Source organism: Pleuronectes platessa, chromosome 5 (assembly GCF_947347685.1).
Source record: "Pleuronectes platessa chromosome 5, fPlePla1.1, whole genome shotgun sequence".
Taxonomy (NCBI): domain Eukaryota; kingdom Metazoa; phylum Chordata; class Actinopteri; order Pleuronectiformes; family Pleuronectidae; genus Pleuronectes; species Pleuronectes platessa.
Genome location: NC_070630.1, coordinates 28,485,007 through 28,503,450, shown reverse-complemented (window position 1 = coordinate 28,503,450; position 18,444 = coordinate 28,485,007). Strand labels below are relative to the sequence as shown.

General features: G+C 40.8%; 1 protein-coding gene across 4 annotated transcripts in view; it reads right to left on the bottom strand.

Annotated features, from left to right (window-relative positions):
* Positions 1 to 18,444, bottom strand: part of vaspb (vasodilator stimulated phosphoprotein b) — a 31,979-nt gene that overhangs the window by 1,508 nt on the left and 12,027 nt on the right. The window contains exons 2-14 of one of the 4 annotated variants that reach the window (XM_053423612.1): positions 12,716 to 12,863; positions 10,746 to 10,917; positions 7,762 to 7,942; positions 6,901 to 6,967; positions 5,544 to 5,656; positions 5,059 to 5,348; positions 3,643 to 3,752; positions 2,832 to 2,883; positions 2,660 to 2,687; positions 2,513 to 2,552; positions 2,234 to 2,290; positions 920 to 989; positions 35 to 92 (exon numbers count right to left, since the gene is read on the bottom strand). In XM_053423612.1, the coding sequence (XP_053279587.1) occupies positions 35 to 92; positions 920 to 989; positions 2,234 to 2,290; positions 2,513 to 2,552; positions 2,660 to 2,687; positions 2,832 to 2,883; positions 3,643 to 3,752; positions 5,059 to 5,348; positions 5,544 to 5,656; positions 6,901 to 6,967; positions 7,762 to 7,942; positions 10,746 to 10,883 (1,204 nt within the window). In that variant the 5' untranslated portion in view covers positions 10,884 to 10,917; positions 12,716 to 12,863. The remainder of the gene's footprint in view (positions 1 to 34; positions 93 to 919; positions 990 to 2,233; positions 2,291 to 2,512; positions 2,553 to 2,659; positions 2,688 to 2,831; positions 2,884 to 3,642; positions 3,753 to 5,058; positions 5,349 to 5,543; positions 5,657 to 6,900; positions 6,968 to 7,761; positions 7,943 to 10,745; positions 10,918 to 12,715; positions 12,864 to 18,444) is intronic. The other 3 variants (XM_053423611.1, XM_053423610.1, XM_053423613.1) reach the window with 3 other exon arrangements.

Sequence of the window (18,444 nt, the reverse complement as noted above, 5' to 3'; positions counted from 1 at the left end):
TGAAGCAATTATATTTTCCGGAGAGTAATCTCACCTCCAATAATTTCCTCCTTGACTTTTTGTAGTTCTTTCCGCACCTCCTCGAGGATCTCCTGCAAAGGAATCAATTGATGAACAAACCGTTAGTCATGATGATTCTGTAGTTTACCCTCAGTGGGTTTTCAAGCATAAATGTAACCAGGTTACTCATAGGAACCAGGTTACGCAGGTAATCAGATAATTCATTCACATGCACTGTAGGAAACTCGTGTCAGTACATGCAGAAGGTGGGAAATCTGATATCTCCACAACGCCGGCCTCAATTTGGAATCATGGATTTTTTATTACCCTGTGTGCTGTACTAGCCAGAAGAAGGTTGTTGTTTTTGCCATTGTCTGTGTGAATATACATATTCACAGATTTTTGCCAAACTAGGAATATTACTTGTGAGGGTATATCCGGATAATTAACTTTGGGTCAACATAATAAAAACATGGTCGAAGATTCAGATTTTTGAAGATATCTTTGCTAATGATAGAGACAATCTAAAGATCATAAAAGTATACCCCATCATCAAATAATATAATATAAGTTACATCATGAAGATGCAAATTAGCAGGCAGAGATGCATATAATGCATCTCTGCCTGCTAATTTGACTAGAGTAACAACCTAAAGCTTGTAGAGATTGAAAAATAATATATAAATCATATGTTGGGAAAGATGGTGTCACTATAAACTCAGAAGGATGTCATATAGTGTGGTAATGAATTAACTTTGGCAACCAATACGATAAGAGACACGACCTACTCTGCTTATTTAGTTTAACCAATTATTCATCATCATATGGTATAAATTACATCATGATGAAAGCTTTTTTTTCATTTGCATTTAATGGCACCCATTCGGGTGTAGCTCCTTTGTGGTGGTGACAAACTCACCTGTTTCATTTTTTCTAAATCTGAGTCCTCCATTCCACCTGCATCATTACTGTTGCCTGCAGGCTTCACCCTGTAAGGAGACAACAAAAACAGACAAACGCAGACAATTACTTCATGTTTCTGTGTTTCACAAAGAAGCCAAGGAGGTCCATGGCACTGCAAAGACAGGCCAACTGTCAATCAAGGTCATCACCATAGCACCAGAGGGTTGAAGGAGCAGTGAAGAGAGAGATACAGAAACGTAAACATACACATCCAGAGATGCAATGAGCATTGCAGTATCTAAGCTTATTAACCTACCATTCATAAATTAAAGGAGACATATTATGCTGATAATTCAGGTATATATTATTAATTTAGGTTGCAAGGGTTTACATGCTCTATTGTTCAGAAAATGCATCACTTTCCTCACACCTTCCATTGTTGCAGCTCCTCTTCTCAGCTCCGGTTTCTTTAAGAACCCCCTACCACTTTAGCCCACAGCCCCGCTGTGATTGGCCAGCGGACCCACTCTGTTGTGATTGGTCAACTATTTCCATAGCTTTACCTGGGCTGCGTTGAGCCCTCACAAAACATAGCAAAACGTTTAAGTATACAGAAGAGGAGATGACCCTGTTGTGATGTGATGTGTTGCGATTGGGCAACACCTCTGACACACCCACTGAACGTGTGAAAAGTTGCAGCTTGTTGCACATCGTTTGAATCACAAGACATCACAATGATGCAAAAGTATCAGCCGGACTACTGATGAGGTGTTTCATGACCTTCAGGAGAAATGTTTTCTGTGAGGGAGATGGGCGTCCTTTACTGCAGGATTTGGGCTTTTTAACTTTGCAGAACCTTTACATACAAAAACAAAACACTAAAGGAAAGGGAAAAACTGAAAAAGCATAATATGTCTCCTTTTATGCCTATGATGTTAATAAAAAAAAAAAACTCATGCTACTCTGAAAATAAATTGTTTGTACATACACATATGCTGGTTGAGTTGATCCACTTCTTGACTACTACAGCTACATACACATCCCTCAGCTACCATCTATTGACAGGACAGGCTAAGCCATCAGAATGACAACCACAAGAGGACAGCACCGAGCCCAGCACTCAGAGGGGGCATGTGAAAATATACAATCCTAGTTCAGTTTTCAGGGAACACAGAACCAGAACACCTATAAGTCCCTCAGGTGCATGCCATTATCTGATCCATTAAGAGGTGCTATCCGTGGTAAAATGTGCTACAACAGCTGCTGTGCTAACCTGAACAGAAAAGGCACAGGGAGCTACGGTAACAAGGGAACGGGACAGCATGTATACCTGGAACCATGGGACAATGAGGAAGTGGAGTCCGTGATCTTGGTGATGGAGTTATTCCTGTTAGTGAGACACACACTCTCCTCTTAGAATGGAAATGGACAGTCACGCACACAAATGCACACTTTGTCCACAACCATACATGTTCACAAAGGCACACACAAACACGCTGGTGGAGATCTGCTCCTTGGATGAGTTGAAACATGAGACACTAAACACCCAGTGGTTACAGACTCACTGTTAATGTCCGCACAGAAATACAGAGAGAGAATCCAGGATTACCTGTTCACAGAGGATTTATCCCACGGTCTTCTCAGGGTGTCTGAGAGGGAGGACAGAGAGTTATTAACAATTACGAAGTCTATATGTCAAATGAATATCAAAATGAATGAAGGTGGCATACAACAGATAAAAATGTTCAGTTCTCACCGCTTTGACCTTGAGGCTCTGAATCATCCTAGAAAGAAAAGATTGAGACCTTCTGTTAAGACTGAGTCATCCTCGAGCTGAGCCCTAGTTTTTACACAATCAACAGTGCTTGGTCACATATAAAAACAGAAGATATGTTTGGTGTCTTTTAATACATAATGTGACATCTTACATTATCTTGTGTCTTCACAGTTGGCTTCTCTCCAGTGTCTGTAGCTTTCCTCCTGATGTCATAAAATAATCACTGTCATTTAGAGTTAAACAAACAAGGAAATTTGAAGAGTAATTTGTACAAAGTATATTATAAAGTTCAACCTTACTAAGTTTAGCTTGAACTTTTCTTCTTCTAAAGTGATTGGGATCTGGCAGCCTGCAAGCAATAAAATCTGTCCCACCAGACCATTTTGATAATCTGATTTGACCATTTTTTATTTAACCATATTGGACTGACACCGAAATTCACAGAAGTCGCGGGTTCTGAGCTATTAATGAGCTGAATTTTTTTTATTTTTAAAAGTTGTGAACTGGAGTCTGAAGATTGTGTAAAAATAACACGAGTTATGTAAATAATTTAAAAGTTTATATTTCACAAACGTGAATGGTAATTAAGAAAATTCTGTTTCATTTGACAACAGAATCTATGAAGCAGATAGCTCAGGTAGGATGAACACAAGGTTTTTAACTTCACTATAGACTGTTTATAAAAGCTCTACACACAGCATCAAGCACACAAAAAGAAGTGACAGTATATTGTATAACTGTTTTAGGAGGACTCACTAATGACAAGGAATAATTCTATAGTAGCTTAACAGCATTAACACTGGACAAGCTAACAAAACATTACAGATGGACAGGTTACATTGCACAAGGGAAATGAAAAGTAACTCAATATAAACCTGAATTAGGGAAATCTTTATAGTCTCTTTGCATTGGTTCATTGGATTTTTTTATTTAAATTTCAAGTAACTGTAAACTTCACCCACCTTCGTGCCAAGATGGCACTCATCTCACCCATCAGACTGCCTCCACCGCCACCAGAGTTGCTGCTGCGGCTTGAGTCACCTCTGCCTAGTGAGGCTGCCGAATCCTCCTGCTGAGGGCAGCAGATAGCAACAAAAAGTGTCAGGCAGGCACTGTTTAGGGCAGTGTGACTCAATAATCAGTCAGCAGCAGGTATCATTACAGTGGCCCTGGGAGCTCAATGAGCAGCAACTTAAGAAAACACATGCAAGTTGACAAAACACAAGCAAAGTAAGAAAACATCTTCATCAATTTCACAACACAACGCAACACATTACAGAAAAACGCGCAGCAAATAGAGAAACGCGCTGCAAATAGAAAAAAGCGCTGCAAATAGAGAAACGCGCAGCAAATAGAGAAACTCGCTGCAAGTAGAGGAGAAAACACAACGGAAGTGTTTCCAGAGGACAGCTAAAAGTGATGGACACTGCTGCCACAAAAACGTCCAATACATCATACAAATTCAGTTCCACACAGGGTTCGGCCACCCGCGGCTCTGGAGCCGAACACGGCTCTTCAGCCCCTCTGAAGCGGCTGTACAGTACAGTGTTGTGCATATGTTTCGCGATCGCTGAACTTAACGAATCAGTTTTCATATTATAAACATGAACGTAACGATGAACGTGAGTGAACGTCACGTTAATTTTTTTAAATCATCACCGTATCAGGCCATCATGAAAAACCAGGAGCGGGCGAGTGTGTGTGTGTGTGTGTGTGTGTGTGTGTGTGTGTGTGTGTGTGTGTGTGTGTGTGTGTGTGCGTGTGTCCCCCGGCGCTCCGACCCCGCCCACTCGCTCGGAGAGAGCCACAGTGAGCTCTGAGGAGGGAAGATGGTCCGATCTAAAGACATGCCGTCTTCTCCTGTTAAACTGAATAAACAGCGCTAACAAGCAAGCCCCTGTTTGTGAGGCAATGCATTGTCCATAGTTTGCCCCGGGACCTATATACAGTCTATGCCCGGGACCGGAGCGCTCGCTACACGCACGCACGCACGCACGCACGGGTTAGGGTTAGCTGTCCTCTGGAAACACTTCCGTTGGGTTTTCTCCTCTACTTGCAGCGCGTTTCACTATTTGCTGCGCGTTTGTCTATTTGCAGCGCGTTTGTCTATTTGCAGGGCGTTTGTCTATTTGCAGGGCGTTTGTCTATTTGCAGGGCGTTTGTGTAATGTGTTGTGTTGTGTTGAGAAATTGATGAAGATGTTTTCTTACTTTGCTTGTGTTTTGTCAACTTGCATGTGTTTTCTTAAGTTGCTGTTCGTTGAGCTCTCAGGGCCACCGTATATCATAGCTCTGACTGAATCAGCAGCAAAAGATCTTTCAAAAGCATCTTAAACGTCATATATCTGTCAAAAGTCCATAAAGATGTTACTAACTCACCTTAGATACTTTGCGGAGTTTAGCTCCTGCGAGGGCAGCTGCCAATCCTCCACCGACTCCACCACCTTCACCACCACCTCCTCCTCCTCCTCCTGGAGCGGGCAGGGGTGGAGCTGGTGGGGGTCCCCCTGAGGTAGGAAGTCCCGGAGGTGGTCCTGGGGGTGGAGGGATACCGGAGGCTGGAGGGGGGCCAGGGGGTGGAGGTGGGGCTGGTGGGGCCGGTGGGGCCGGTGGGGCTGGTGGAGGAATGGAGCCTCCAGGGGCCAATGGTGGAGGTGGAGGAATAGGGACTAAAATAAAAAAAGGGGGGGGGATTGTTTGAAAACAGATATAGAGTCTGGCAAAGACTGTGACCAAGATTTTATTGAACCCGTCTCATAAAGAATACAGGGCTTCAGAAGTCTGAGTGAAATGTGAGGAACTATTAATGCTGGATGCATTAAGGTTAAGTTTAGTAATGTTGAGCAGCCCAGGTGTTTCCTGACCTGCAGCCGTTTGTCTTTCTCTATCCAGTCTCTCCCTTTCCTGCTGTTCCCGCTCCTGTCGTTCTCTCTCCTGTCGTTCTCGTTCCTGCTGTTCCAACCTCTGCTGCTCCAACCTACGGACAAACACACACATCTGTCAGCGGCATATATGTGTAAACATGCTCAAAATAAACCATAGGTTGGAGAGGATGAATGAATTAATGGATGTTTTAATATTTCATTTGAGTGTTGTGCCTGGACAGGCTGAACGGGACCAAAGGGGCAACAGATTATTGTATCATCTTATTTTATTACATTACATGTCATTTAGCTGACGCTTTTATCCAAAGGGACTTAAAAATAGCATTCATGAGGGGACATTTTTGGGGGGGTTCAGCATCTTGCCCAATGACACTACGGCATGGGATAGGATTCGAGCTGCCAATCTTCTGGTTGGAGGACAACTGCTCTACCCCTCAGCCACACCCGCCTTAGCCACAGTTTTTGAGCAAGTCTGTATAATAAGATTTAATGTTTGGTGTTTGTGTCGAAAGATAAAATGTATTTGTGGTCAATGCAACGACTTTGAACAAGTTTAAACAGAGTAATTCCACGGCCTCCGATAAGCCCACTGCTGAAAATTCCACATCTGGTTACGATGGCCTAATTTAAACAGCCTCAGCTCCCCTCTCCCCCAACACATCTGCCACTCACAACAGCTGCATACAGATCAGCACATGTACAATGTACACGAACAAGTGAGCACAGGTCAACACATGAACTGACCATACACACACAGTCACATTTATTTAAAGCTTAGGCAGTGAGCCTAGGAAGTGGGGAGGGGAGATCTTGTCTTCTTTTCTATTAAAATGTTGTATCTTTTACAACTTGATGTGAATGAGAACCTGTTCATTAGACCTGAAAGCATGCAATAATAATATCCACCAATGTCGTCAGATATGCTGTATAAATTTGATGGGTGGAGAAGGTGTCCACCCTTTCTGCCTTTTTAACCTTTAACCTACAGGGGCTGGCCCAGGGTTTAGCAGTGTCAGGCTAATGCCATCAAATCCTCTACATATGCGTGTGTACTAGATCGTGCCAATAGGACTACTGCAAAGCCAAAACAGCTTTAGTTCCACTTGATTTGTTATGCAACTAAACCCAAAGGAGAGTTTTCTTCTTTAAGTAACATAAACTTCACATGTCCTCACAGAATAGCCAAGTTGTCTCAATGGCAAAACCAAAAGCTTCCAGAGAAACCCTCCTTCCTAAGCAATGACACACACTAGATTGTGGCCAGAGCTGTATTAGGGTTAGGTTAAATTTGCTTAATAAGCAAATTAAAATAAACGATGGGTAGCATTTGGACTACCTCCGCTGTTGTTCAAGCTCTTCTGGAGACGGACCGTTCGACACTGGGCGGGGGAGGGTTGCATAGCCTGCCAAAACACAACACAAATATTTTTCCTTAAAACAGTTTTTTTTTTTAAGATTAAAGAACAAGGGATTAGACAGTGGTGCAAATGGGTTTAAAGGCTCTTGAACAATCACTCAATTCAGGTGGTCATACTTTTTCTATCCATGTATTTGACTATAGGTAAATGTCTGAGGACAGTCATGACGTGAGAGAGACTGATGTACACATCTGATTCATCATATGTATGTGTGTCCAGTAAAGTCACAAAGCGATGAAGGGAATTGTCGCAGATACTGATTTGGCGTTTATATTGGATAAGAGAGCTGAATATGTGCATCACGCCATCACACCAGAAGCTGATAGTAGCTCAACATTGGAAGTCATGACATCAGCCGCTATCTGCTGTTGAGGATTTCTCTCCACCACCGACACAGGAAAGGAGTAAAAACCTTAGAAAAGTATAGGTACTCAATACCTTTCAGAGTACAGATCCGAATGGGAAATTCGAATCAACCTGAAACTTCATAGAACAATGGATAAATGGGGAACCACTCCTGTACTAAACCGTTTAATACTTTCCAGCGCACAGTTCTATTTAAAGCCAAATTGCGAGAGAAAACCAAATTTTCACATTGACGCAAAGTAGTTGCATTCTTCATATTTGTTTAAATTTAGTGCTTCGGTGACTGATATTCCAAAACGTTATTAAGTTGTGCATGAAATCAAATATCCATCATGAATAAGACCAAATCAGTGGTAAGCAAAAAGGAAAATGTGACATGGCTACGGATGTTGGTGTGACATTTGCGTGTTTACCTGCATCTGCCATGGAGGTGAGCACCTCCAGAGCGTGAGCCATGCCGTTAGCAAATAGAGCAGCATCCTCCTTGCTGCCGAAGTTGAGCCCCCACACCTGCCGGGCATCCCGCCACTGGTGGAAGTTGGGTGTGGCCTGGTTATACTTGAGACCTTTCACGATTGGACAGTTTATAACCACCTGGGGAAAGGAAGAGGACAGTTCATCAATACGGAGGTCATTTTGGTTTAGTTGGCTAGCAAAGTTGGATATTCTGTGGCTTATTGTCAATAATAATGTCATTTCTAAAGATGAAAATGGAAATACTTAAACACAATCTACTGTTGGTGAGAAGTTTGAAATAACTATCCATCAAAAAAAGGAAAGCTTCTAACAGGTGGATCCCTCACTCCTAAAACTGGAAATACAAAAAAACAACAATGCACAAACCCACCTCCCTGCTTGTGCATAAAATAAGAGCATCTGCTTTATTTTGGTTGGATTTTCCTGGTTTATATTCCACCCAGCAGGTGGCGTGAAGCCCATGAACCAGCAACAAGAGAAAAAAAAATCTGGATTTGAGTGTAGCCTGAATGTGCTGACACACCGTTTCACTATTTGTTTAACAGCCTCTGGATTCCAGAGAGCAGACAGGAGGAGAGGAGACCCTGTTAGGGCGTATATCAGGGCATGCAACATGCACTGAAAGCAGAGGGTAGCGAGGTCGGCTGCCTGGTCGGTCAGTGATAGTCATTAAGTCTCCACAGTCCTGTCAAGGCCTAAGAGCGGCGACAGGAGCGGTGCTGAGGTTGGGACCGATAGCACATTTATGATGACAGAAAAGGAGGAGCTTGTAAAAAAAATTTAAGTGAACGAAAGCAACATAAAAAAAAACAACTAAATGGCAGCAGAAAAACCTTAACGCCCCGCTTCCAAATATAAATTTCAGTAGAGTTTAATCATCCAGTCAAAGAAGGATAAATAAACGAAATTAAAGAGACAAACATCATAAGCAAAAACTGACTCTATAAGCAGACAACCGAGCAGAAAATCAAAGTAGGGTGAAAATACCGCCGCCATATATTCTCTCTCATGCTCTCATCCACCAGCATCCTAAACTGAGCCGCATGTCTCCGCCGCACACAAATAGAGAGCCCTTATTGGTATCAGGCTTCACCCTAAATTGTCACAGGAAATGGCTTAACAGGCTAACTATCGCACAGGAAACATCAGCCACTTTAAGACCTGTCTCTAGGGAACACTTTCAATGTCGTCAATGTTTAAAGAAGGCGAGAGAGATGCAGAGGCAGCAGGGAGAGCAGGGGCGTTGTCAAGAATAGACCCAGCTAAACTCAGTTTACCCAACGCTTTCAGTTAGGAGCTGCCCACCTTTATCTGCTGATAGCTGCTGAGTCATAAGCTGGTGATAACATCAATAAGGCACATTTGTTCTGCTTCTCTAAAAGGAACAACTCGCTTTGCCAAAATAATATCTGTATGTACATGATAGTGTGTTTTGTGTTTGTAGCCTTAAAACCAGGGCTAATTCAAGGAACAGTACAGCCAATCAGCTGTTATGTGACTTGGCAACATGAGTCAAAATGTTATCTTGATATTTTGAAGCTTCTGAAAAATAGAGGAAGAGTACACTAGGTGTACTCTTCCTCTTCCTCTATTTCTCTTTTACTTTTTTTAATTATTTTTTTTTTATATGTCTTTCCGTGTCAAGTCAACATACTGTTGTTTCGCACCCTCATAGTTCTCAATGAAATATGACATGAAGATTAAGTTACCTGAGAAAACTATTGAAAGGAAATTTCTTATTAGGGAGATACAGGCATCAGTTAATCTCATCAACAACTCAAAACCAAAGACCAAACTTTCTGTAGGTCTTAATGACATTATAAACAAACATTGGTGAAAATGTAACCATTCAAAATATATATTTTTGCAATTAACAAACACCTAAAATATTATTGTTTTTGTATTGTGGATAACATACTGGTGCCTTTAACGTGGAGCTGGAGGAGAGCTTTTTTACGATATGCCAACAATTTCTCTGTGACCTGTATTAAGGGAGATATGATCGGTCAAATTACAGTGAAATGACCAAAGAATCAACAAAAAGCCCACATTTGCCACGACATGAAATTTATATTCCATAAGTTTCTTTTGTTCCAAACCAGCATGAAAAATGTATTGTGTGATGGAACCAAACACAAGTGTGATGATTTGACTCAGAATGACCCTTAAACAAACTCCCCCCTCAGACCAGCACCAAATCTCAATCAAAACTTCCCTTCAGATGATAGTAATCTAGTTTTTTCTTTCCCGTGAAGTAAATGGGCACACAGCCGAATTGTATGAAACCAGGTTTTGGCTGAATGACTGTAATGTACTGTAGCTACAAACGTATGATAGTAAACAACTTAATTTTGACTTTCAGTTTCCTCTGAAACTTCTGTAGAATCGTTCTTTATAGGTTCTCCTTTCCGCAAAGCACAAAACCCACAGGAAGTAAAAGACAGCTCTGACAAAACCAAACAAGTGTGCTGTCAGGTTGAGAGGTTTGAACAAGCGAGAGACAAAAGAAACAGAACGCCTCAACACTTCTTATTCTCCTGACTTTACAATGAATTACCTCCGCCATGGACATTATGTTTTCGTCCCTGTTTGGTTGTCAGTTGGATTATACAGAAAACATTAGAACAGTTTTTCATTGAGAGATATATTTCAACATTGTTGTTGATTTCCCAGAGAAGGATTCATGGTTTAGGCATAGTTAGGGGACAGATAATGTGAATGAATGGGAACATACAAAGATAGAGCATCTAACACTTACATGCTTACTCATACACCCACAGGCTGTATAATGGAGACAGATGATTAAGACACAGACAACCACAACCTCACACTTTGCGAGGCAAAGTCACTCAGACACACACGCCCCAAACACACAAAGTTTGTCAGACATACATGGCATGCCCACTTCAGGCAGATGTACCTGCTGGTCAGTCTGCATCTTGCGTCCCACTATCCTGAAGGCATTGGTCGAGGGGTTGTGATAGATCTGGACTCTGCTGAAGGTCTGGGTTCCAGCACCAGCCGGCAGCCACTTCTTGTTGCCATCGTCATAGATCATCACAGTGGCCCGAGCCTGGCAAATACTTGACTCACTGGAAGAGAAGAGGCAAGAAAGAACAAGACTAAATACAATTGTGGGACATGCAGCAAGTGATAAGGAGATTTTTATTTGAAAAGAAAAATGCACTGGCAGGCAAGCTTTACATTCTTTGGCCAAAACAACTCTCATTGTGTATATAAAGGCTTTAAGAGATGTCCGAGCCTACACAAGACAAAACAACTCTGACTTGAAGCCATTAGAAGGCTTTTAGGTAAAGCGTTCATCTCAGAGCACAGAGTGCTCACAACTGCAGGATGAGCGTATAGCCACAAAAATGAAACCACAAAGTTTTGTGGTACTGACTGCAAGCTGCAGACTCGACAAATGCACAATTGAGAAGTCTTTGAGGCCTTTCCCACGGAGATTAAGCACATCTTTTCGGTGACAGCCCAGATAATTAGCAGAGATTCACAGATCCTCATTGGTATTACCCTCTCTGATGAGTAGTGTCAAGTAATGTTCTTTAACTTCAATTCTGATTAATCCAATTTTACACCTCTGCACAAATATAAAATGTTTCCCTTCTTGTTGTTTTTCACTACACGCCTAGTCTATATGTCCTCAGGGACCCCCTCTAGGCAACCTCCCTACGCTTCTAGTGGACCAGATTCACTTGGCAAATATGTTGGATCAGAAGACTTTTTTTAGAGAGTGGAAATCTATTGATTTACTTCCACCACATGCATGGTTCTCTCAGCTTGGAGTCTTACAGGGTTCATACACATTTTGACCAATGGATTTCCATGACTTTTCAATAACTTTAAACCAAATTTCCATGACCCAACATTTTGTGAAATCTCGGCGTATACGCGAAAGTGACAAAATGTAGTATTTAAACTAACAATTAGAATTCGAAGGCATACAGTATACCTTAAATGACACAAACCCAAGTATGCCTGCTTATATTTAGAGCGTATTTCTTTAAAAGCATATGAGTTATTCAAAACTTAAATTTACTTAACTTATAAATTTCAATGACTTTTCCAAAACTTTTGGGAGATTCTTTTTTTCCATGACTTTTCCAGGCCTTGAAAAACACATTTTAAAATTCCATGACTTTCCCTGGTTTTCCATGACCATACGAACCCTGGTTTTAGTAGCCTATTAGAAACCGTCTTTTAGGGGGAAAAAATCTGGTGGTTTGAAATTGCATAACAACTAAGTCACTTTATGAGTCATTTATATATATGTTTGTGTACATGTTTGTTTTTTATTGTATTGCCTAAGTTCCGCTGTGTGTTTTGAAATTGGTATATATTTTTTAATCTCCCTAATAAGGTTTATGTCATTTAATGTCAAATGACATATCATATAACAAACTAAATATGTTAAACCAGCATTTACAAAACTTAGAAACAAGGTACTGTTGTGCAACCACAACTTAATATCATAATTTTTTCAGTATGAAAAAGTGAAATCAAATGATGGTATGTGTAGTTTGAACTGCAGCTGCAAGGGTAGAACCAAACATGACGGGGGGGGGGAGAGGAGGAACCGCAAAAAGTCTTGATTTAAGAAGAGACAAGAAGAACAATTGGCAAACAAAATGGGAGGCGAGACAACAATGGAGGCCGACAAAGACAGGAAGTAGTGGCAAACTCTGCAAAAGAGGCACAGAGGCTCTGGAATCTTCCACCTGCTCTACATCGACCTCCACCTCCACCTCCACACACTGAAAACATTTAAACAAAGCAGCCAAATATGCTTTGAGATCAGAGAGAAAACATTTTTATTTATAGTTCTTTGCAGGCACCGTGGTAAATCACAAATGCTTTTAAGAAGGAACCTACATGTTCGGCGGCCGTGGCTGAGGGTTAGAGTGGTCGTCCTCCAACCTGAAGGTTGGCAGTTCGATCCCCAGTCTGACCTATCTGCATGCCGAAGTGTCCATGGGCAAGATGCTGAACCCCGAATGGCCCCCCGTAGAATAACAAAGTGCTGCAAATAGATGCACTGTATGAATGGGTGTGTGAATGGGTGAATGTAAAAACTGTACTGTAAAGCGCTTTGAGTGGTCATCAAGACTAGAAAAGCGCTGTATAAATACAAAACCATTTACCATTACCATTTAAATTCTCGTTATTCTGATTCAAGCTTTGTAATCATAAGTGCGTTTTTCTTGGTATTGACTCACATATTTTGCATTTGGTTAACTTAGATACCTTGAGGCACTGACTATTGTATATCCCCTTTATTATCCTTGACAACATTTAGATTGTCTTATGTATGTGCTCTCTGCAAGTGTTTTGTATGTATTTTTGTACGGTTAAGAAAAGAACAAAAAATAAGTAACACATAAACATTAGCAAGTTCCTGGTGTTTACATGTTGAATGTAATATAGCCCGCGATAACGACAAGACACAAGACCATCCAACAAGATACATAACGATATCTGCCAAACTAAAGAATACAAAATGACCCTAAAGGCTTTGTTCATTTATTGGCTAAACTTTAGTGTCAATTTTCAAAATTCTTACGTCAAACAATGAATGAAGTACAGAAAGTCTTATCTCAGCGCCTCTGTAACATGTGCCATCATCACAAGTTAAAATAACCATACAACACTACAAGATAATGATAAATTGATATATCGGTATTTTCTCCCACCCATATTTATGTATCCATACAGCTTCCACAATATGCTTAATCCATATCCTAGTACCGATCCATACTTAAAAATATATCAAGAAATGGTTAATTCAGTCCCACCTGCTACAAAAGAAATCAACATGGAGAAAAAAGAAAAAAAAAGGGTCTTATGAATACAATTAAGTGTAAGTATAGGGGGAAAGAGGACACAGAACAAAAGGAGGCTAAGTGTCAGTTCCAATTTTTTTTAACCATTTCACCACCCACCCCACGCTCTCCCTACAGTCCCCTAATCCATCTCTTCCCCCTCTCCCTCCATCTGTCCAGCCCATGATACAATCTGCTACTTCCTGTGACACAGCACCGAAGCCACAACCTACTTCCGGCTGCAGGCGCTGCCTAATAAGGGCTGCCTCAGCCTCAACAGTACACACAGTCTATATTTTTGATAACATTTAAATGAAGTGTATGTTAACTGGAAATGCTATTTTTTCTTCACTGCTGACAACAAGACTAAATGGAAGAAAGGAGAAAATAATGATGAACCATATGATCTGATGAGTGATGAGGTGTTTGGGATGTGTGGCTTGACTTCAGCCTGGTATAAACAGTGAGCAGCGTTAAGCATGTAATCTGTATGTGTCACAGCTATGTGTGGTTTATAATTTCACAACACATCTGATCACAAAAACATATCATATGAACTTCAAACACCTTCCTGCGTTTGTGTTATTTGGCACATGTCTTACAATTGTGCCCGCGGTGGATGTTTGTCCATTTTGTTCAAAGTAACTTTCACTTTTACATATGGCTGCCACTACTTGTACAGTTTAGATTCCAAGTAATTTGTGTGTCTGACCTTTTTAGAATGGTCCATCTTAGAATATTTCTAATGGGAATTAATACCTTCAGGAAGAAAATCTATCATTTGAGAAACCTGCATGTAATTTCAGATGATGTTTGAACAATATAAATGTGCTGAGTGAAACAAAATCTCTAATATAAACAAAAACGCACAAGAACAATGTGGGGAAATAATGGTTAAAGTAAGACAACTCAGCATTAGACTTAATTCATGTCTGCTTTTTCCAAGAAAATTTGTTATTCAACCATTTACCACTCTTTATGTTACCTGGAAAATCTGCTAAATAATATACCATTCTGGTTTTATTATTTGAGCTTAGACGAAAAGGAACAAAGGCTGCAGCTGTTGTTCCCTTCCCACAGATAACTCATGAATAGAACCTGACCAATTCATCAGTTGGCGGATATGAGCCTTTTACAGACATGTTGGTATCAATTTTAATGTTTGCCAATATAAGTTTTTTTATTTCCAAGAAAAATCAATGAAGTAAAATTTGCATTTAAGTTTATTTCCTTATTTCAAAATAAGTTGTATTTATGTTTTCTATTTATTTATAGTAATAATGATAAAGTTTATGCAAAATATGAAGCCTCAATTACATTTCTTTGTTATAAGTATAAGATAATTTACGTCTTAGAATCAAGTCAATTATTTTTAACATTATAATTCAGCTGATATATCGATATTAGAAATTCTTTACTCCCCAATATCTGTTTTGACCATTACAAATATATTTGGGTCAAACATTACTAACTAAGTAACATTTTGCAAATAACAGTAAGTATTTTACAAGGGGGAGATGACACACTGGAAAAGGTCAGAGCCTTCATTGTGACCTTAAAGCCTTCAACATTTATGGACCTGCTCACTGGAATCTTCAAACAGCTCAACATCACCAAGGACCAATGACTGGATGGATCCTACCTACTGCAACGTTCTACGCATCATACATGCTGCTGATGCGCGGGTCAGAGAGGGCTTATGGGAACTGGGAGGGGACAGAGACTCCGGACTGGGAAACGGATGCATATTTAATGGAAGAAAAAGTGGGGGCTCAGGAGTGAGACTGAGAGTGAGCAAATGCATTATTGATGGAACTACAGACACTGAAACTCTAAAAGCGTGCAGCACACGCGCACATAGGTGGGGGAGTCGCGCATAGCCGCACACCTGTCAACCTGCCAGAACGCATGTCCAAGTGCTGACTTGGCCCACTGGGAATAACAGGCTGCAGAAGAGCATTGGCTGGGTTTGTCTGCATCGCGTTGAGCAGCGGTAGGCGCGGTTATATATATATAATCCTGTCCCTCATCGGACAAAGACCACCAGTCCACTACAGAGGACACTGATTCTATAGCTGTGATGCTGAGCTATTTAAGTGACCAGTTAACTTAAGAGGTTTTCACTTACGCAAAAATAGGTCACTGGCTGATGCTTTGAGTCGGATTTGAGCCACGAACCTTTAAAATTCCTCAGAGTAATGACTGCAACATGAGAATGACCAACAGGTTTGTATGAAAACATTTATATCTAGAAACACACTTTAAAATCAGATTTCAGGCTGTTTTCACTAGTATTTACTGCAGCAGTCTAAGTTCCATAACCCCTGTGTGGTGCTTTGGTCAGGGAGGAGTTAACAGGAAACTGCAGTGCATGGCGGGGGCACATGCTCTCATGGAAATGTCTGTATAAGGCTGTGCTCTCAGAGCTTCTCCCCCAAATGTGTTGGCAAGTACAGTCAGGCCCAGTGGCTAAGTCTCTTCCCTCCTCCTCCTCTTACCTGACCCTCACGTAATTTAACCAAGTAGAAGATTTGTATGGATCTTGGTGGTATCCATCCATAGTCTCTGGCTCGCCATCTCTCTCCTTATTCATCGGGATTAATCCTCCTGCTAGAGCTTATTAAACCACTATATTAAAACTTTTTCCGGCCTAAAAACTACAGCCAACCATAATTTTTTTATGATGTTCTGGCTTTTTGAGTTAATCCTGCCTTGGGAAATATGTGTCTCTGTGGTAAATGTGCAGCAAAGAAAATGAGACCTGTGGCAGTAACATCTGACAAGCTAATGCAATGCAAACAGGGCTGCGCAGCTTTACCCCTCATCAACAAAACAATGTTTTCTCTTCCACAGTTATGAGAATTGATATCAGAAATGAAATTCTGATATCACATTCCAACTTGTAAATCTAAAGTAGTCATGCTGCACCTTAAATGAGCAAACAATGAATCAGTCATTTCCCTCTTTCACTGCTGTAAAACATGGCGACAGAACCAGACAGTGACGATAAGTCACTTAACCACTTCCTCTTTCTTGTTTATGGCCTGATAAAAATAGAAACCGCATATCACACATATGTATATATATATATACATACATACACAAAAAGTTAATTATACATGTAGTTCTCGCTCTTTATTTGAGAAAATCTAAGGAACATCTGTTTGTGACTTTAAGGTGGAAACATTAACTCTGAGAAACTTTCTCTTTCCACCACAGCAGCTGAGTGGTTGACCCGAAACTGAGCTAGGAGCGCCACGTTCCAGAGACACAACTGAGACAGAAGTGGAAAGGGAAGTGTAACTACATTTGCAAAGAAGCCACATGAGAAAACTCAGCATGCGCTAGTATGCGAATGCTCCTCTCTGTACACAATAGCCTGAAACTCCAGCTGCACTGTCATTTAAGTGTAGCACATTTTTCTTTTCAATTATCCTTTGAAATAAGGGTTTCATGGAAGCTTCTTACTTGTGAGGGTTTGCAGGACAAAAAAAGGAAACGATGGCATACTGCTCCCCCATTGAAAATCACTGAACTGCGGTCCTGATGGGGGGGGGTCTTGACCTGTGATGCTGACTCGAACATGGGGAGCAAACACACAATAGCCTGTTGATGCTGGGCCTGGTCCTCTGACAGTACAGTGTCCTCAAACCACCCTTTGGTCATGTACATGGTGAACATGGTGGCCAGCATGACACTGAAATCATCCTCTATTAAGCACATTCATCTCATGAAAACCGTTGCTTTTTCACTTCAGTATTCAATGACCATCACTGACTGCATCAGTAGGTGCAAGATACACTTTTTAAACTGTTGTGACAGTTGCCCCATAAATGTTAATATGTAGCTTGACTAAAGCAGAAGGAGGTCAAAGCTTAAAACTGAAGGCAAGCCCGATAAATGCGAATGTCTCTCCATGACTAACTTAGGGATAGTACACCAAAAAATGAAAATTCACTCATTATTTTCTCACCACTATGCCAATAGAGGGGTGGGTTAAGTGTTGATCCAGCAAAATCCAACAACTTCATTTACACCTTGTTTTTAGCCTAAGTGTCACCGTGTATATGAACTTGTTTCGAGTCAAATATGAACATCTGCGCTTGCAGACACTTGGATGGCACCTCACGAGCTGTATTGAGACATGTAATGCGTTTTATGTCAACAGTTACTTTAATTGTATTGGATTCCGCTGCCAAAATCTACAAATTTACCCCTGAGAGTCAAGAAGTGTTTAATGGACTCAAACACTTCACCCACCCCTCCATCGGCATAGGGGTGAGTAGATGATGAGTGCATGTCCGTTTTTCGGAAAACTATCCCTTTAAGCTGCTGTCACACATGCTCTGAACTTAAGGAACCTCCGGACATTCTCCGGAGGGGCAATATGTGAGAACGCAAAGGTCAGAGTGAGAGATTCACTCTAAGGTGGTGGGTGTGTTGGTAAATTTCCTACCACGTGACAGAAGTGAAACTAAAACAAACAGAAAAAAATATCTCCGGATGAAAAAGAGGTGTAACGCCCCTCATCTGAATGCTCCCGAGTATTTTCCATTTTGACTAAGATTGTTTTTTTTGTTTTTTTTAAATACGAGGTGAAGCAATATAATTACAAATTATTTTTCAGTCGCAGTTGTCTTATTTGAAAGATATGACTTATCTTTGCTGAAATATCTAACATTTGACAAAAGGTGTGATGCCCTAAAAAAGGAAATTATAAGAAAATGCACTTCATTTAGTTTTGACTTCATATAGAAAAGGTCTAAAGGCAAAGAAAGTAAG